Source organism: Nylanderia fulva, unplaced genomic scaffold (assembly GCF_048542155.1).
Source record: "Nylanderia fulva isolate GAGA-0341 unplaced genomic scaffold, ASM4854215v1 Scaffold12, whole genome shotgun sequence".
NCBI lineage: Eukaryota > Metazoa > Arthropoda > Insecta > Hymenoptera > Formicidae > Nylanderia > Nylanderia fulva.
Window position 1 is genome coordinate 6190461 of NW_028189409.1, and position 22063 is coordinate 6212523.

Sequence of the window (22063 nt, forward strand, 5' to 3'; positions counted from 1 at the left end):
TCTATTGAAATATAATATAATATTCGTTATTTTATTTTACAATTTTATGAAATATGGGAGATGATTTTCTAGGCCTGGAAAAATATCAGGGAACAAATGCAGGGAAAGTGAAATGCATTGTAATGCGGGACGGTGATTCATGCGCGATTTCCGCATCGGCTACTTTAGAGACTAGAAGAATTGCGTCATTTAAACGTTCAAAAGCAAGCGAAACAAAAATATCGGGAAACGTAAGAATCTTAGCGCAAATATACAGAGAGAGAAAAAACTATTTCTCCATTTTATTCTTTTCAACAAAAAATTTTAATCAGATATATATTTATTTTTATTAGTATTACATAAATACGCGATTAACAATTTAATAAATTATTTCTCCAATTTATGTAAAACTGTAAACAGAAAATGTAAATTAAAATTTCAGAAAATAGAACGTGCTAATTAATTATTATGAACGGTCGGCTTTCAATAAATTATAATTGCGGTTGATTTTGAAATTGTAAAGATAAATTGAAAAGGACATCGTTGTGATTTTTAGAAAATATGTGTCAAATTTTGTTCTCTTTAAATTGTCGCAGTCCCTGACTCAAAATGACAGGGAAAACGCTTAAAACATTGAGTAGTGTCTACTATAGTTTCCGCGACGGAAATCGATGGAGGTTATTCACCTTTCCTACTTATATACTAGCGTGCACGTATCTAGTGTTCATTCGTTGGAAATATACAGCCGGCTAAATATTTTATTCGTATACCGACATTATCTACACATATGTGTCGTGCGGATCGATTGACACTAGACATGTGCTCAATTTCGTTGAGAGAGAAAAAATATATTCAAATTAAACTTCAAAGAATTTCAATTTTTAAATATAATTCAACTATATAATAATTTAGATTTAAATAAATAAATATTTTGCTAAAAAGTAAATAACATTTATTCAAATTAATGTCATATTTTTTCTGCTCATATCTGATAACATATATTTCGATATGTTGTTTCGTGAAATGTAAATTCACTGTTTTTTCATTTTGTGCATTTTTAAAATTTACCTTCTGCTTTATATCGGTTAATATGTTAGTTGGAGAATTATAAAATAAAAATTATAGATTAAATTTTAATTATGCTCTGTGTATTCAATCTAAAAACATATAATATACATTATTACAGAGAAAGAGATTATACTCTCTTTTAATGAATTAAAGTATATTAATACTTCATGATACCTAGAAGATGATTATTCATACTATTTTTGGAACTAGTTATATCTTGTATAGAAAGGTTTTAATAAATTAATCATAATTATTGTATATTAAAATTGATATTCCATTAAAAAGATCTTTCTTAACAATATTGCATTTCTTAAAAATATCTTAAAATTAATTAATATAAAAATTAGATTATTTTATAATAAATTTAATTTATTTTAATTTGTAAAACATATAATAGAATTAATTTTTACTAACAATCGTTATTTAGCAAAATAACCGCGATTGTGATATAATATTATATAATATATATTTATTCTTACAAGTTATTCTTATTCCGAGTATTGAGCTATTAATAATAATTAATAGTAATTAAAAAAATAATTAAGTATATATATGTGCAATCGACGCATATGTTTCCCTTAATAAAACTATTCAACATAGTAATTCGTCGAATTTTACAAAATACCGAAACAATAAGAATGCATAATAAATATCTGTATTATACTGACAATGAAAAATATCGAGCCATCGTAAAATCGTACGACTAAAAAAAAACACGACTACGTAACAAGTAAGATCTAATCTGTTCAATACACGCGCGGGATAATGATTAGATACATACTTCATACTATGTCTGTAAATCTTTCGTTTAAATTCTAAATATTTTCTGTTTACTCGAACGACTCTCTGGAACGAATCGCACAGTTTCCTTATCGGAGAATCACTTCTCGCGCAGAACGGCAACGCTACGAATTCTAATGCACTATTTATTGAGCACTTTAGAGACGATAAATATTGAAATGGGTTTATTTAACGTCATTCCTTGACGTACACGTGCGCGAATGTGTTACTTCTCGGAGTGTAAATTTCACGTTCTGTAATATGGTCTGTAGGTTGACATCGGGATATTGTTTTTCGACAGATGATGAATGTCACCTTGATCGTACTCCACGTCGTTATAAATTCCGCTTTGATTCTGAAACATAAATTAATTCATTCATACATATGTACGACTAATCGTTAATTATCCAGCAAACACCGATATATAATTGTTACATTGCTATAATAAAACGGAATATAACAAGTAATATAACGTGTACGTTACATGTAACATCCATGTTAGTTGTAATTTCCCACTCACATTGATGTATTGATAAGTCAGTGCTATCTTGGGATATAATGACAATATAACTACAATGTAATATATGTAATATTAAAAATGTTACATCTATGAGTGGGAAATTACATGTACGTTACATGTAACATGCTTGAATATTTACATGTATATAACATTTATATACCGTGTTTGCTGGGTAACTTCTACAATAGTAATCAAAAATGCAGATTAGATTAATTTTGAGATTAAATTGTTTTCAAATTATATTGGGAACGATAGATCGAAAAAAGAGAGGACTAACTAGAATGTTTCTATGCAAAAAAAATTACGAATTAAAAAGAGTTGATAAAAATTCGTTTTGCGAATTCTTAATCTCGAAGCTCGCGGATTGACTCTATAATTATATTGAATTTTTTCTCCCTACTTTTCTCTCTTTGCTTCATCTTATTAGATTTTACTTACTATAAGCGGATCAAAAATAAATTCTTTACTTGACATTTATATAAGTATATATGTATATATTTCTTTCTGTTCCATTTGGTTACTACATGTATTGTTCAAAAAATTTACTATTAAAGTTTACAGAGAGAATAATTTAAAAAAATTCCCTTATCTCCACAAGATCAAATATTCAATTATACAGAGATAAATTCTTTCTTTTTAAGATTTATCTCTTCCATTTGAATTCGTTGATCTTTTATTGCAAGATACATAATGTTCTATAATGCGCTCGACGATTTAATGGATACTTACTGCTAATGAGGACCTCGACTTCGGCCTTGGTACGTGAAAACCGCTGCTCTGAGGAATTAGGTCGGCTCTGTCCTTATCCTGTGGCTCGGAATCCGAGCTATCTGGATCTGGTTGAGGTCTCAATCTTTGCCGCGGTGGGGCTTGAAGTCGCGGTAATGGAACCGGTGGCAATGTTCCATGAATGCTCATGGGTGGATAACCGAACATTGCTGAACTCGGTCGTGTTGGGCCCATGGGTTCGGTCTTTCAATAATAAGATTGTCGACGACATTATACTTTAGTGTTATCGATCAAAGCTAGGACTATTTAATGACAAGAAATTTTATTATGTTGCGAATTTATAAAAAAGCTTAAAACTCTACAAAAATTGATATTGTATCATAATAAGACTACATTGAAATTAATTTCTCTCTTTGATTTGTATATATGTATAATAGAAATAATTTTTCCTAACGATAAAAATATACTTAGTACATTTAGTACTAATTATTAAATGTTATTTATCGATACACACCGCATAGACATTCGCTGTTGCTATGTGATCTCCAAAATGAGCCCACATGTAAGGTGGTAAATTCGTCGGCGGACCTTGTTTTACGGATGCTAGAGTGCCTACAGAACCCACTCTTGCTAAAGTCCCTATAAATTATTTGTGTTTTTAAATCTACGCTATACTTCAAAAAATCAAGATTTATATTTAACTACTAATTGAATTTACCAGGAAGAGTGCCGGGTATTCCGCCTTGAATATATCCGTACACCGGAGAACCTGCAGACTTTTGTTCGCGAGACCATTTTCGACTGTAAAATATTTGCATAATTATATATTATATAATATTTTATAACATTATTATATGTATAAATATTTTTTCAATTTTTTGAAAAAAAATTACCTCCACATTACGAGACAGACTAGTGTCAGCACGATAATTATTAGTGCAGCCACAGATGCGCCTATAGCAACGCCCAAGACTTCGCCATCAACCTCGCATTGCGCGCCATAGTAATTACCAGTGCACCTAAAGATTGCAAAAATTTGCAATGCATCGGACAAACAAAAATTCACACTATCCCATATTTACTTACGTGCATTGCATCTGATTCCCTTGATAAGAACAAGTGCCACGATTATTGCAATAAGTAGACGGGCACGTCAGACATGTTCTGCCGGATTTTTCGGGATCATCCTTGTGAGGATCTTTTAATCCCGGATTGCAAGAGCACGTAAAACCGCCGAATGTATTAGCACAATTGGCAGATGAATGACAATCGTTCAATTCCGACGAAGCGCATTCATCCAAATCTATAAAAATTCGGAGATACTTTGTTACAACTTTATTTTTAATTATTTTGTGAATCATTGATTCAATATTTATTTTGAGCGCGTTTTTTAATTGAATGAACTATTCGAAATTATTGGGTAAATAATATATTAAATATTAAATAATATTAAATTATTAATTTCTCATAATATTATATATGCCTTGTGATATTATAAGCAAAGCTTTTAATTGTTTTAAGTAATTATATTTTACTTTAAGTGCATAATATAATTTCTTTTGAGAGTATTACTGTTTATAATTATACTTTATTTCATAATTAAAATATCAACAATTATTATCTCTAATTACTAACTATTCAACTAACAATCGACTAACAATTAAGAATTACCTTGCAAATTCGATATGGACCCAGGTGGGCTGTCTACATATAAGGCACTGTTTCCAATATTGTTATTCCTTCTATGAATAACACCTAGCAGATGTCTTTGAAGCTCCCCAGCTAGACTTGGCCTAATTGTTCTCGCTTCGTAAGTGAGCTTTAGAGTTGCATTCATAAATACTCCGCCTTGTCCTTGGCTCACGTCTCCTTGATAAACATTGTTTATCAGCGATCCCATGTACTCATCCGAAAACGGTGTCATAGACATGGCAGATTCAATCTGTATAACAAATATTATAATAATTAAATAATACAAATAAAATTTGCATGTAATAAATAGAAAAAAATATTATTAAATGTGTAAAGATAAAATTAAAAAAATCTATAATATATTAGAAAAATATGAATGAGACTTACGGCTCTATTGGCCTCGTAAGCTAAGGCCCGATAAAATTCTGAATCCTTATCAGCTAGCCCTCGATCCCACACAATTTTCTTATCGCGGAATTTATCAACTCTAATTGATACGACGATGCTAACGATTTCTGAAAAACAAATAAATATTATAAAATGTCTCGGTGCGATATAATGTGACGATGTCATAATATTCAGTTTACTAACTTTTGCACGGTAGCGAATGCTGCAATCTCGCGAAACCTGGCTTGCAGTGACAAGCCGATACCCCTTGAACAGTCGCGCAAGCCTCGTGTTGATTCGCGTCGCACGTACTCGTATCGCCCACAATACAAGTGTCTATTCTGACAGGTGGTTGCGTCGGTCTTCGATATAACGGTGGTTGTCTCCGATTCGATCCATTCGGGCGTAAAGTAGCGACAGGAGAGTCCGGTTGTGGAATGGCGAGACTGATAGCGAAGATTATATCAATTTTTTATTTTTTTATTTTTATTTAACGTGGAGGTTTTTTACCACGCATATAGAAAAATAAATTCTTAAAAAATCGGTTTTATATTTGTTGGAAAGATTAAATTGCCAAAAAATTGATGTATTTTTTAAAATCTTTTTACTATTTTTTAAAAAAAGCTCTTGTTATTAAAATCGAGACTCACCCAGTACCGATAATGGGCGGTGGTTGAGTTCTAGTTGGTTGCGGTTGCACATGGGTGGATCCGGGTGTTCGATCAGTATTATCGAACAAATTTAGATACGTTCTTTTACCGTCAATGCTTACGAAACCTTGTCCGCCCACAGCGGAAGTTAATATAACATCACCGTTACCTGAATGTAGAGATACCCTGACGCTCTCTCCTGTAAAATAATCAATCAAATGTAATTGAAAAAACAATTTTTTTCAATAAAAATTTTAGTAAAAAAATTTTTTATAAATTGAAAAAATATATTACACAATATACAATTTAAAATACACATATGTAACTAAAGGGAAATAACGTAAGCAATTGAGAAAATTACCAGAGCTTCCTCCGGGTCCCTGAATTGCCGAGACAGTTACATCAAAAACGTCACTGGGAGATGGATGTCTCGACGACGCGATGTAAGGTCTCTGACTTGGCAATCCTTGCGTACCAGTATAATCCAGAGTATCGTCCAGGACGATTCCAGGTCGTGGACGATAGCGTTCCGTAGATCCTACATTTTAATAATTTTATAATTATTATATAGTATATAATTATATATTTTACACAGATTATTATTTAGAATGATCTATCAATGCACATATCTTTTTGACATACCTGTATTTTTCGTAATAATCGAGGTTGTAGGACGAACGATGCTCTTCTCCGTCGTTGCTGAGTTCTTGAAATAACTCGTAGGAAGACCGTCAGTCGGCGTTGATACGCTGGATATGGATTCCGTGTATTCGACATCTGCTACATTGCTAGGTTCCAAATTCACGCCGGATTTCGAGTCGGCGTTTGATTCCGCAGATGCAGCAGAAGTAGGTCGAAGAATGACTTTTGTCGGTATAGATTCGATCACTTGAACCGACGAACTGGTCTCTATATTTAAGGTGCTCGTCGAGAAAGTCTTCGTGGGGATCAGGGTAGTTTTCTCGATCGGTTTTTCTATCTTGGAAGTAGCAAACGATGCTTTTTCCTCGCTCTTCGAAGATTTCGTAACTTTAACTTGACCGTTCGAAGACGTCGTCGTCTTCGAAGATTCCGGATGTCGCGTCGGAGTGACGTAATCTGTGGCGACGCCGAGGATCAATGTTTCCTCGCCATTAATTTTGTTTTCCTTCGAGGGTGTATGATACTTGTGGATAATATGATTCTTCTTAGACTCTTCGACTTCAGATTTTCTCGTCGTATTCTGAATAACCGGATCATCATTCGTCGTCGTTGTGAGATCGACGTCAAAATTGCTCGTATAATTCTTAGTATCGTCGTCTTCGATAAGTGTTCCCTGATGAGTGCCGTCTTTCTTTATCGTTGAGCTTCCTTGGGCCATTTCGGATTCCGGTTTCAAATCGTGTTGCGAAATTTCCGTCGTCGAGAGATTCTTATCGCGATGGAAACTGGAATCCAGCGACGAAGGCGAGGGTTTGTAAGACAATATTGGTTGTCTGTTACCATCTTGAAAAAGAAGTAATTCCCGGTAATTTTATTAAGAAATTTATTATGAAAATTAAATTATTAAATTTCATACGTGCTATATATACATATATATTTATGTCCCGTTACGTTAAAGCATCCGTGCAAAATAAATGATTAATTAGATGCGTAATTATTCACGGAATATATACGACGTACTATGAGGGGGATCCCAGTTCCAAGGCGGCACGACCTGTTCTGGTAATGGTACTCCGCTGATGAAGGGCCTTACAGGTCTCTCTGGTGGTAACTGATTTAGCGATGGCCTGTCGGGCGCAGGGGGCTTTTCAAAGGGATAAGGATGGGACGACGATAACGGGGGTGGCGGTGGTGGATTCATACCAGGAGTGTCGAAATCCGGGGGTAACGGCGGCACATCCGAAATTCTAGGTGGTCCTCTATTGTTGATCCTAAAATACAATTATTCATTATATACTGTTCATATTTAAACGTATTTTCCATTTTATGCATCTTTCTTTTCGGAAACTGATAAAATATAAGTGTTCCAGATTTACTGTACTATTCGTTAATGGGAGATTCTTCAAGCTATTTGAAGACGATTTTTCTTCAGCGAAAATGTCCAGACACCGATAACTTTCAAGTTATAAACGATTGAAAATAAAATCTTTTTGGTGAATTTTTTCAATTTAAGCTTAGTTACACAAATACATGATTTAAAAAATTGGGAACATTAAAAAGATGATGACCTGGCTCAACATTTCGCTGAGGAAAAATCGTCTCCAAATTGCCTTAAGAATCTCCCATTAGAAAAAATACACGCAATAACACAATTTTTATAGAAAATTTAATGATTGAGAATGAGTTGAGAAAGAAATGAATTATATACATTGCAATAATGCGATTTGAATTTTGTCATACCTCGTGGCCTGCATCGGCCTCAATGGTCTCACAGTGTTGGCGGCCACGTTTACGTTGCCGTTGAGCAACTTGACGATGCCGGTGATAATGTCCTGTATGTCGGGATTCGCTTGCCTTTGACCTGGCATGACGGTTTGCAAAATCGGCGACGCGCGCTCGCTAGAGATCCTCGGGATCTCTTGACGACCCCGTCGTTGAAGATCCATCGCTGGTTGCGAATGCTGTGCTCGTTGCCTCGGCGCGCCAACCAGCTGATGGGGCTCCGACAGGAGATCTACTCTCAGCGGAGCCCCTTGTCCTTCCCCCGAAATCGATTCGCTGCTAGTGGGCGTTATCCTATTGATGGCGATTAATTATTTCGCGAGATGCATCTCCGATCGTATCCGAGGTTAATCATCGAAACAATATTATCGACGAATTAAGAATAACGATGTTCAATATTAATACTAATTTAATTAATATTAATATTAGTTTAATTTAATTAGTATTAATATTAATTTATGCGAATGTGTTATTATATATCGTTAATATATTCATGCAGCAAATTCAGGGTGTCTAGCGGTCAGGGAAATCTGGAAAACCGGGCAGGGAATTTTATAAACCTGGTATTGTCAGTGAAAAGTCAGGAAATTTTACTATTTATCTGGATTTTTTCACATTAGTCTACATTTGTCTCAATAATTTGAAATTTTTTATTTTAAATAAATATAAACTTTTTTTTGACTCCCAGCACGCTAATTTTCTGTGTTAAAAATCGATTCATCTACAGCGTGTTCGTTAATTTAGATTTTCATCGTCGTCTTATTTTATTTCCATGTGTTTGATAGAGACAAAACTAAAAAATTTGATATAATATAAATAAAAAAGATGATTATTGAAATAGTTTATAGTGACATGTTTGTTTCGATTATCGTATATAATGCAGATTGTATAATTGATTTAAATTTTTGTTTTAACTTCTGAACCTTCTCATTGTTGACAAAAATATCTCAAGAATTTCATAACTTAACATTTAATTGATTTATCATATAGATATATGCAAATTATACATTTGGAAAAAATAATACTAAAAAGTCAGAGAAAAAATAAATTTCTGGTCTTGGAAAATCTGAAAAAGTCAGGGAACTTTTTTCATTGTCTGCTGGACACCCTGAAATTATTTTGTAATATTTATATAATCTCGAACGTGATTGAGATAAAAATGGAGTTGACGTGAAATTGAAACTTGGACTATTGGCAAGATTATCTGCTTGCGATGCGTTTTTTCTAGATACTACTTCATATAAAAAGAATCCATTTCAGCCTCGTTGCGACTCTCGCCCTTTTATCAGTATCCATAAAAACAGAATGACTTACCGGTAATACTCTCCGGCTTTCACTTCGATGTTATTACCGTCGATATGGGCCACATGCTTCGACGACGTTAGTTCGTCGATGGGTTCTTCGCGATTCGTCTCTCTGAATACGAGCTTGGATTGTTCCCCGTCGTAATCGTTAACGCTCTTCGAGCTTTCCAGCTGAAATGCTGGGACGGTCCTCTGGAAAGTCAAGGACTCGTCCGATTGACTGTCACTCGATGTTTTTTCGGGACCAGTGTAAGCGCTGGCACTCAACACCATATTTTCCCGAGACGTACGAGAGGATGTCTTATCGTTTTGTATGGCCAATACTCCTGCAAATAAAGAAAAATCGATGTAAATATTTTTTTCCACAATCAAAAAGTAGAATTATTTATCAAAAAATTTAATAATCATTAGACTCGTGTGAATTCGAAAATTAATAAGAAAAAATAGGCCAACTAAACGAAGAAAATTTTACAGGTTTAGTTATAATATACATTAAAATATTTAGTTGGCCTATTTTTTCTTATTGATTTTAAAATGATTTCTCCTAAAATATATTGTAATTCGATGTGAAGGAAAAAGTAATAATTAGCATGTAACGATTGAAATTCTTCAGTCTTTTTCAACTTTGCTCGACTATATCACAATCCTCGCACGTGAGGGCGATAAACCCAAATAAGCTGTACGGCAGCGCTTAACGCGAATATTAAAACGGTAAACCACTGAAGTGAAGACTATTAGAACTATGGTCGTATAAGGAATATTCTCCATGCTTGAGGAACTCGCGGCAGTGTAATGTCTGCATATAAAAGGTTAACGAACCTATTTCGCGATATTACGTAAACGCGTCGCGGTGTTCGCAGAAGACTGATCGTGGAATTTGATGGGGTGGCATGCGAGAATTAAAAAGGGCCGAGACACAGAGCAAAATGCGCAACAACACAGAAGGGCCGCTCAGGAATTATGTTGCAGCGAGGAAAAAAGAGAAAAAAAGCGTGTTAATTGCGACGGCCACTTCCTTATTCCGACGCGCAAAAATGTATAATTATATCGTCGTTAGGGCGTAATTAGCCCTGCCGTGTTCGCGTGAGAAAGAGATTCCGTGCAGTTGATCGAGAGACGCAGATGAAATAATTTCACGCCCAAACGGTACTCTGAAAAGGTAGTACTTTACGGTATACCCAATTCGTGACCCTACTAAGGGAGGGATGCGCGCGTGCAAGCCTTATTATTCCGAAAGAAATCTGTTAAATTCGCACGATGCTGAAGATACGCGAAATGGTCTCTTTGTGTTCGGAATAGCGAAAAATACTGCAACCATTGCATTTATCCTGTCGTACCGTAAATAGTCTTATCTACGACAAGCTAAATTGAAATTGCACGATATAAAAATGTTCTCTCTTACGTAAAAATTACTCCTTTATTTTTAGAAAATTCATGTAACTTTATTTACAATAATATATAATAATTAAATATAAAATTTTTATGTGAAAAAATTGGAATTTTTAGAGAAATGTATCCAAACACAGGATAGAAAATTTAATGTTTCAGATTTTTGTGTAAATCTCGCAGAATTAATATTACACAGATATTGAAATGTAGAAAGCTCTCTTTTCTTTTCCATAAAAGAGAATCTGTTTAAATATCTTAGTATTATTTAAAATCCAAAGTCGAGTACAAATAAATATTTCACACATCACATCCCAGATAGCACAAGGTATTCGAAAAGAATTCATTTGTATGTCACCAATTTTGAATCCTTTTTCAAATACATATAGAATTTATATCAATAAAATGAATCAAAATTGGTGATATACAAATGAATTCTTATCGAGTACCTTGTGCTATCTGGGATGGTTATTTCTAAAACAAAAATATTTTTTATAAAATAAAACAATGGGGAAATCGATAAAAAAATGTATTATTCCGAAGAAGGTAAGTTTCGCGGCTCTGAATAATATTCTACGAAACAATCGGGAACTCGCATCCATGACCCTGTCCTCGACTCTAGTCAGGTGATCTCTAGACGATCTCGTTCTCGCGAAAGGGCGGACAGTCGAGAAGACGCGTTTCGCCGAGCGAAAGAAGACTCGAAGAACAGTCGAGACGACACGACGAACGGTACTCGAACAGTTGACATTCTCGAGGCCGGTATCGAGCGGTTTGACCAATCGTGGACGTGACAGGTATGAAATTACGATTGCGCTCTGTTCACCTCCCCAGGCTCTCTCTTCCCTTCCCACTTCGACGACACCTTGCGCCTTTCGATCAAAGGTAAACAGGTTCATTGACATCGAAGCTCAAGCGCGTCGAAATCGATCGTCGATCTCAACTCCTTCTCAATAGGAAAGTCAATCAAAGAATAAAGCGGAAGTGCTTACAAAAAACCACTCGTTACTCATCACTAATGATAGTTCTTTTTTTTTATTGCTAAGATGAAAGGAACGAAATTGGTTTCATTCATGAAACGAAGCAGATGCTTGTAATCGTCAAGTGATCTTAGCTATTTAAAATACTTGTATTAATACAGCTTTTAGCATCATGCAAACAATGTAATTTATTTTATTTTTGTAATGCCAATTGATGTAGTAGGAGATGTCGAAGAATAGAGTAGTAATTTGTAGCCAGTCAGATATTTAAAATTAATTATATGAAATCGAAAGAATGCAATTCATATAAGATGTATATAACTGTACATCTTACGACCTTCAACTTCCGTCAACCATACATGTGGCAAAAAATTATATAACAGAAAAATACTGTATTCGCATCTGTCGTAAAATGCCTTGCTGAAAATATAAACGTTGAAGACATAATATTTGAAAGAGACGCAAAAGGATAAAAAACTGTCATGTATAACAAGTAATTTGATTTTTTAATTACATTTTTATCTTATATTTAATAATAAGGCAGATATACGATATGATTAAAAATTGCAGTGTAGGTGCAAATAAATTATAAGCCGGAAAAAGAATTAAGAAATTTATGAAGATTGTCTGTGATATATAATCAAAGGGACGAATAAATGACGTTCACATAAATATATAACAGACTTGTTACCTAAAAGGGTAAGCTGCGATGGATTGTTCTCGTGAGATCCTTCTCATATGATTGATGATAACGCATTTCATATAACATACTCTTATCTGTTCACATTGTGGATTATACTGCATATGAAATATCTGGCTATATCTCGTAATTTTCTCGATTTTGTTCCCCTGATGTCATAATTAAAGATTATATAATATACAAGTAAAGGAAAAGAGAACCAGCAAAAGAGGGTAAAAATAAATAGAATGCTTTAATTATTCTCATTTTCTTATAGGACAATTACACGGTATTTCCGTTTTACTCAAGGAAGTTTTTTTATGCGCATACGATGCAAAAAAATATAGAATTCTTGATAAAGCAAAATTTAATGAAAATACAAAATAATTAGAAAAGAGAAGCTTCGAAAGAACCGTAACCGAAAAGTACCGCAATTTAAACGGTTCCGGTTTTCTTCTTCGGCCAGAGAATCGAAACCGAAACCCAGAACAGGCTATTAACAGGCTATCTTATTATTGGATTCTGAATCGTAAGCGAACTGAGATTTCGTTTCAATCCGAAAGTTGCAATCTAATGCGAAAGTATTATAAATTGCAGCTTATTTATTCGAGCATGTAATTTTTAGTTTTCGCCTTCTCCAAAAACGCATTACACTTGACACTCGGTTTCGAAATAAAGCAAAGATCTCTCTTGGAAAAAGATACCGATCGTAGAATTGAATTTTTCGTCGGACAATGGCGGGGATGCAACGACGCGCGAAGCAATTTAAGTGAAACTAACATAAGACGAAACGCGTCGCAGTTCTTAGATCGCGTCTCGATAATAATGGTTGACCTGAATATCGTCTATAAATATGGAATATCGGCCAAGACAATTAATCGTTGATCTATCTCGCGGAACATCATCGTGTAAATATCACCGTATCCGAATAGGATCATAGATATATCTTCGAGGATGACTTCAGTCCTCTTGTCGTGTAGAAAGCACGGTCTTATATACAGGTCAGGACACTCATTCAAATAAAGTGTAGAAAAAATGTAACCAATATGGCGGCTAACTCAGGCCTGCTATATAATAATATATTTATTATAATATATTTCACTATTTTTAAATAATTTAATAAAAACTATTCTTAATATTTAATATTCATTTTGGCGGTTTTTAATCGTGTTTATTTTTAACATTTTTTCAGTTGTGCACAAGATCTAATACAAAACTGTTAAAATAAAAAAAAAATCTGCGCTGACGCACATTGAATAAATCGGCCTGAGTTGGCAGCCGTATTAGTTACATTTTGTTACACTTGACAGCATGCAGTCGATATAGAAGTGTCCTGACCTGTGTATAAGACCGTAGTAGAAAGTATCATATGCATACAGAGAACTATTTTTTTTCACGAGCTTTTCCCTCTTGTGCCGGCTTTCACCGTCAACGACAGACAATAGCATAGTATGGATCGACAGTACTAAATCAAGATTAGTTATTTGTATATTATTTTATTGTATGTCTCCAGCGTATCATCATTCAATTATTTTAATAAGAGAAATGATAATTATTACTTAACACAAGCTATGTACAAAAACTACACTTCTACAAGATTCAACTTTCGTGTCATTTATGATGGAATTTTAATTATAATAGTTAAGTTACAACGAGAACAAAAGTTGATAAAAACCGATCGGATAATTAGCAGACATTTAAATTACTCGGAAAATTCAGAGAAATTAGATAATAGCAAATGAAAATATTTGATACACATTATTATATTCCATTAAATCATTAACGAGAACTAAATCAGACAGTTTGATTGAAGGAACTCATTAGGAAACTCGTACTTCATATCATTATTACAATCTCGGGAATAAAATCGTTGTATCATGAAAACGGGAGAATTAATAAAGCATATAAGCAAGCAGCGAATCATTATTCGCGAACGACGGACTCAGAGAGAAATAAAAAGCGAAGTCGCAGAGATCCTCTGCAGAACAAGAAACTCTAATGTTCTTACGGTCGCAGCTGTGATGATCTAGATTACAGTTGAGTACCTCTCGCTGATTTCGCATCGCTGACCGCCGCGTCAATGATTAATTATTCATTAGCGAAGGTGCCGATCGTTCAGGTAAAAAGCACATTTGTGTCTTCTTCGCGGCCGGCCTCCGTATTTCTCCCTCGTCTCCTTCTCCGGGTTTCGGTTCCACGCGCGCGGAATTATCCATCCCTAATTGCTCATTAAGCGACGTGCCGCGACACGCCGCGATTTTGAACGCTCCTTCATAAGTATTAGAATTGCGTTCGCAGCGAGCGGCCTCTCTCGATGTAGGTTTTTCCGCCGCGTTACGCCGTTTCAATCCGCACAATGCTTCGCTATCGTAATTAAATCGCAACAACGAGGAGAGGCTAATATAAAGGAATGATGGTAGACGACGAAAAATGCCGGTATATACCGTGATATATGATGCATCTTGATTGAGATGCGCTAAATTAACTCTTATTAGAGCAGTCCGTCTTCCGAACCTAAGTGCGCATCTCGTTACTTCGCTTTAAGAAAGAAAAAAAAGTTGCGTAAAAAATGATCACGCGCATATAAATATAACTTTGTTTTCGTGCAATTTAAGATTCTTGCGAAATTTTCACTTAAGGATGATTTTAATATTTATTTTAATATTTATGAATCGCTCTGAAATCGTTGATAAAATTTCTGAGTAAGAAGAAATTAATAATGCATCGTTCGCAGCTCCGAAGAGATGTCGACGTTTCTTTTCCGGAGTCTCTCATTAATTTAGATTTCATTTCGTAGGATGTGATGAGATTAAACAATTTACACGAATATTTTTGCTCTCTCGTACGTTATTACAATTTTAAATTTCTTCATTTCAGGAAGAAAAAAATTCCGACGATTAAATTCCTTCCGCGTCGAGCAGAAATTCGCGAGCAAAGTTAACGGGCTGCACTCTTCAGCCTTCATAGTACATGATAAAAGTTATCAGACTTTACGGGATACTCTCGGGAGATAGCGACACAGCCATACAATTTACCTACATTCTCACGGTGCCCTCTCGATGGCATTCAACGTAATATATATGCGTTACAAACTATACGTAGGTTGCGCGCCGTAACTCTAGATACGACTAAAACCGCAAGCGCCTAACTAATGCTCATCGCAATAGTAGGACATTCCGTGTGTAACAGGATAATGCACCGTAATTGCGACCAAGCTGTATTGTACGAGGGCTGACAATTGATGATGCACGTGCGCGGGGGAGTCATTTTCATTTCTGATTAAAATACAATACTCGAACACGTGCACGTTTGCATGCGAAAATTCTTAATTCTGCAATTATTGTTTCCCCGAAAGTATGTTAGACCATAAAAGTGCTGGCCTTTCATATAAACATCTACAAGTGAAAACATTATCTCTCCAAGTTTTTCATTACTACAGATAACGATATTGTAGAAAATAAACCCTTAACTCTTCTTTACTTTATTATTACTAATTATATATGACTATAATAAAAGTAATTTTTTTGACGTAAGAAGAGGAGACATATTTTTCTAATTTTCGAAGATTAGATCTCCTTACTATATTTTTTCTATTATAATATTGTCGATTAATTTTGCCATAAATATATATTTGTATAAAATATTGAAAAACAAATTGAATTAATTTCGATGAATATAAAAAAAATCTAAGAACTTTTCTAGAAAAAATTATAAGATGAAGATGACCAAAACGTCGACAAAATGTCTGAAAATACAATTTTTTTCATTTTAAGCAAGTAAACGGAATTTGCGGATATATAAGATCTCTAATGCAAGCGAGGTGGCCAGGATAGCTGTGAGAATGTAGGTGAATCGCATAGCATCGACTGCACCGTCGTAACGAACGGAATGCAGTCTCGGCGAGCTCTCGCGAAGAGACCCCTGGAGACTGGAATATTCTGCATCTTTAGAGCCGCGACTTTGCCAGACGGATAAAACGTCGCTCGCGGTCGTGCTCGAAATAATTAGCGTACGAGAGAGTACTTACTCATTGCACCGTGCAACGAGAGAGAGAGATGTGTTCAGCGTTGGTACTTTTACTTTGCTAATCAATTTCTTTTAGAATGTTTCTTGCCGAATTATGTGATTTAAAGACGTTACGACAGTAATAATTGAAACTTATTTTTAAATATAAGATCATTAATCTAGCTTTTAATATAAGCCAATATTTTGAATGAATATTTATTTTACATTCTTTGTTAGCTGTCATAAATTTGAATTTTTTTGAGATATAAGATAGCAATATTATCTAAAATCTAAAAGTATTTTATAAATTGCTCAGAAGTCATAATCGAGCATAAATAAATAGGTTCTTGATTGAAAATAAAATACATGTAATATACCTGAGTGTATACCTCAGCAGTTTGTTAACAACAGTTACAAGAAAGCGGATGTTGCTAATAATGTAGAAGGCGACTGCGAGATATGAGCAGGACCGTAAAGATAAGGTTCTTACGGTCACTTGCAGAAATCGCAGATTACCAGAGTTAGCGCGACGAATGGCCGTTTGCTAAAGGACTGAATGTTAGAGAGCAAGGTGGTCGTTTGCAGTTGGCACATATTTCTTGAGACACGAGAACGTCAAGTTCTCTCGCAGCAAGGTGGAACACGTTTCGAACCTGCCTTGGTTGGTTATCGTATTTGCGAGAGAGACGAACGTGAAAAAATATTACCGGTCTCTCGAATCGATTATCCCGGTGTCGAGACGATATATATTGACTGCGAACCATTACACATATATCATAGGCGACCTCGAGAAGCGGTGACCGATTGAGAGTTCTCATGAGAGTTCTCTGTCGTGTGTTCCATCTAATTCAGAGGCTCGATCCAATTCACACAGCCTCGACAAATTTCCCACAAAATGCGCGCACAGCTGAATGACTCTTGCGTTAAATCTCGTAATCGTCTTATTGTTCACGTTGCACCGAGTTGATGAATTCGAATGTTACATTATTCTCTTTCTGTGCTCGTACATACTAATTTTTCATTTTTGAATATATCAAAATAATCACGAACGATAATCTGATATAAATAATAATCGATATTTTAATATCATGTATATATTCTGTTCTTTTTTATTTTTTTAAAATTTTTTATTAACTAATCGGTTTGCGAGCTTCGTCTACCACAACCTTAAAAGAGCAAGAAAGAAACCTGACAGGGGTTATCCATGGACGTGTACACCGAGCTATGTGCTGTCTCTCGAGGCGGTAACGGCAGACTTAACGGTATCCCATTCCAGCCCAATATTTATATTCTTTTCGCTGGTTGAACGCGACATATTGTACATCTACGTAATATAATTCGGTAATACTGGGTTTGTAAAATCCATGTTGCACGAATGGATTTATATATCGCGAGTGAAAGTGACGTGATGTCACTTCAAGAGAGCATGAATGATTTTATAGCAGCTAGAGTGTTCGCGATATAACGAGAGCGCACGCGATTTCTCAAAAGCCATATTTATAAAGAATTATTAATTTATTAAACTATGCAGACTATGTGAAATTATTTATAAATAGCTACTGATTTATGTCATGGTTAACTATATGAAATAATTCTTATTTTCATAGAGGAATGCTTGAACATATGTGCAGTATTTAGATACATGTATCTAGATACATTTTGTGTATCTGAGTCTGTATCTGAGATATATTCGAATTGAAGTATCTATCTCTGTATCTAGATACAAAACATGGTATCTGAATTGCTTTTTTCAGATACATTTGCAGATACATTTTCACATATTTTTTTTAATAGCCCAATTCGACGATATCTTTGAGGCATTTTTCACGTGTTAAGACTAACGAATAAAGTCGTAATATAAACAAATATATTAATAAAGATAAAAGAATTATTCAGTACATTTTGTACATATTACCATTATTATGATAAAATATAATTTAAAAGTATGTGATATGTATCTGAAATACTTTTAAAGTATCTGAGTATCTGTATCTATATACATTTTAATTTGTGTATCTGTATCTGTATCGAGATACATTTTAAATGTATCTTATCCATTACTGTGTATGTGATACAATCGACAAATGTTTAAATTGCATTCTAGAGCATCACAAGCTTTGAAATTAATTTTATTAATATTTTTCGAACATTAGAATGATCGAATTGTGTTTCCATGTTTCAAATATTATGTATTAAATTCCAATTTTTCAGCAAAACTCTACTTTCGGAAAATTGCCTTATACGTAGCTGAATTTCTCGTTTTGATTTGGAGAAATGTGACGATTTTCTGGAAAGGTGGACTCCAATCTCGTTTCTCTGTTCTACTGTATAGGCAGCAATTTCGTGACACTTTCACGGTTAATGCGGTTGGGCGAAAGTCAGGGAGTGATGAAACTCTATGCCGGATACACATCGCGGTGTCGTTGCTCCTACGCGTGTGTTAGCGATGACGTTGGTGGTTTCATGCAAATAATCTTTCCTTGCGCAAACGGGAAGCCCCGATATCGCGACGGTAAAAATTCATGAAAGCTGCGCGAGTGACGTGTCAATCGATGATGACTCTTTCATGACAATCGAAAGAAATGCTCACAACATCGAGCATCTTAAATATAAATAGGTGTGCGTGTTATTGCGTGTATATCTTTTCTATTAACTCTACATATATATCTCTGTTAACATCTCAAATCAATAACGATAACCATCTGATATTTTAGCACTTCTACAATATATATAGCTTTCATATAAATCATTGCCAATTACATTGATGTGGAATAAATTGCAATTAATCATTAATATAGGTATGCACACGAATATATACGCGGAATCTGGTAGTAATATTATAAAGTATATTATAAATCAAAATGTTTAAAGCGTAATATAACGTTCGTATAATTTTACTGGCTCACAGTTTATAACGGATCCCGAAAACGTGTAAAATTAAATCCATGAAATTTGTACAAACTTTCAACGAGGGCAATGACTGAATATCTTTTATAGATATGATTTGCTTTATATAAACTTTTTGTAAAAAAAAACTTTTTGTATTCTATTACTAATATAATTCATTATAAAAAATATGTAGTAGTAAAAAATAACATAAAGAAATTATTATATACAGTAGCGATACAATAAAAAAATAAACTATCATCTGTAATAATATATTTTAAAATTTTAAATAACAGATGTTGAATATTCATCTCAAATTACATATCATGGATTACCAGAATATTTGCTTTATTTTATTTTAAAAACAAATGGCTAATACGTAAAATATAGGCTACTCTCATTACTTGTTTCATATATATATATTTATAGTATTATATTATCGTATATACACATATGCGGGTCTTTAAAACTCTTGACAAATCATATGTATGTATCGTGTGTTGTAACCACTGACGGATTTTTAATTTAAAACGTGAAAATCTCTTCGAGTGCTTAAATGTAAGTGTACGTCATGCTCGCAGCTTTCTCTAGACAATAACCGGATGCGGTATTTTAGTAATATACTTGCAAAAAAATTATATTTAATCATTAAAAAAAATATATATAACAATATTAATATTGAATATATTAAACATATTAAGTGTGCTTTTCTTTTCAAACAATATACATTTCTGTGAAACTAAATGTATATCTATTTACTTTTCAAACAATATACATTTCTGTGAAACTAAATGTATATCTATTTACATTTCCATAACAAATTCGAAAATAAATGTTATTAATTAATAATTATAAATAATGGTAATAATAATATATTGCAATTAAAAATTAAATTTTTATTTTCAATAAATTTTCTGCAAAACTAACTCATAGAGAGGTAATTGTTTCTCAATTATTCAAATATATTATCACAAGATTGCAATTTAATGAAGCATCGATATAACGTTCTTGTGAATCTGCTGAAATTTTCGATAGAGGTCAAGATACCGGTTTTAAGCATACCACCACATCATTGATTTAAAAACTTATGCATAGCTTCAAAGTACTTGTTTTTCCGCAAATTACATTAATTATCTCGTGCTTAAATTGCGCTGCCGACACGCGGGAATATCTTGAGCTTGGCATTAATATCACCGCGACGATATCACGCTGCGATCGTTGACATCTCCACTGAATCTCTTAATGTTCACATATTTTTCATAAATCATATCCATACAATATCGCGTAGAGTGAACTTGAACTTTTACAACATATTAATAATTAATCAAACATTATTTGTTTTAATCAAATGTTCGCAATTATATTTTGTTATTTTTCCATATTTATAATTGAAGCAATTATAACCACTGGTGGATCTTGAAGGGTAGTTTTAAGATTAAAACGTCTCCTTCCAAATTAAAAGAAATAATTGTAATCCGATTTGCGAAAATATTTTTACTATAAATCAAATAATTTTGAGAGTAGAAACTCCTTCATTATCAATTTCAGGATCTGCTAGTGATTACAACTATGACTAAAGATACGTTTATATGTATCATTTTGCTACTCCGTATATTTCTAATATTAATAGAATCATAATTTTAAAAAAGTATGACAATTTATATTGAATTAAATACAAAATGATATAGATGAGATATACATTTTAAGTGAAATCCTTTCCTTATACGAATTTTAATCTACATTTTAGATATCCATCACGCGCATACAAGACTTTAGGTCTAATCATTTTACCCCCACTATTTCATCACGGCTCACTACCCTATCTCAACCTTTTCCAGACTTACCGGATAGTGCAAGGATCGTCAAGGTCACGAGGACCCTGGCCATCGAGGCTGCCATGATCATCGACTGGTCTCGCAACCCCCGCAAATAAAATCAAGGGTACGAATACGAAGATCAAGGCGTGAAGCTTTCCTTCAGGATTCTATGCACCTGGACCTATCGTCGTCGATTTGAAACGAGCCGTGGTGCCTGCTAATGTCCGCCATTTTGGATCACAAGCCTACAGTGAGCTGCCGGACCTCAGAAGAGCTGGACTTCACGAACACAGTATGCGGTACGCCATTCTTTCTTTTTACCCTTCTTTTCTCTTGCTCCCTCCTCTCTTTTTCTGTCGTTCTCTCTCTCTCGCTCTTTTATCCTTCCACTTGTCCTTTTTTTCTCTTACTCAGTCTCGCACTCTCGCACACGCCGGTTGACCTACTTGGCGGCGGATCACACCGGTATACACGTCAGGTTTTCGGCCAATATAAGCCGCACCGGACTTTAACTGAATACCTAAAGAGCCTTAAGCTTGTCTCACGTGGTTAATCACTCGGTATTTTTTCGTCGCACAAAATTTGCTTTATATTATTTTCTTTTCAGTTACCGTATTTTTAATTGATTTTATTGCTTATTGTTTATCAGCACCTTTTTTCCAAATAATTTTTGTCTGATTCAAACTAGATTATATCACTTAAAAAATATAATAATTTATTTAGAGTGTCAATACTAATGATTAAAGATAGATTATTGATATATATTTTATAAAATTT

General features: G+C 34.1%; 1 protein-coding gene and 1 long non-coding RNA gene across 3 annotated transcripts in view; one reads left to right on the forward strand and one right to left on the reverse strand.

Moving 5' to 3' along the window:
- Positions 1-22063, forward strand: part of LOC114935199 (uncharacterized) — a 32876-nt gene that overhangs the window by 8965 nt on the left and 1848 nt on the right. The window contains exons 3-4 of one of the 2 annotated variants that reach the window (XR_003820446.2): positions 21308-21585; positions 21701-22005. This is a non-coding gene — a long non-coding RNA (uncharacterized LOC114935199). Of the gene's footprint in view, positions 1-21307; positions 21586-21700; positions 22006-22063 lie in introns of those variants that run through there. The other variant, XR_003820447.2, reaches the window with a different exon arrangement.
- Positions 1535-22009, reverse strand: pwn (calcium-binding EGF-like domain-containing protein pawn). The gene is made up of 16 exons (XM_029307933.2): positions 21314-22009; positions 9544-9859; positions 8188-8523; positions 7468-7718; positions 6448-7290; positions 6167-6343; positions 5806-6004; positions 5360-5601; positions 5156-5283; positions 4748-5018; positions 4163-4379; positions 3970-4095; positions 3795-3877; positions 3591-3715; positions 3077-3319; positions 1535-2182 (listed from the first exon to the last, which is right to left on the reverse strand). Exons 1-16 carry the CDS (start codon positions 21372-21374, stop codon positions 2075-2077), a joined length of 3726 nt encoding a protein of 1241 aa, XP_029163766.1. The 5' UTR covers positions 21375-22009; the 3' UTR covers positions 1535-2074.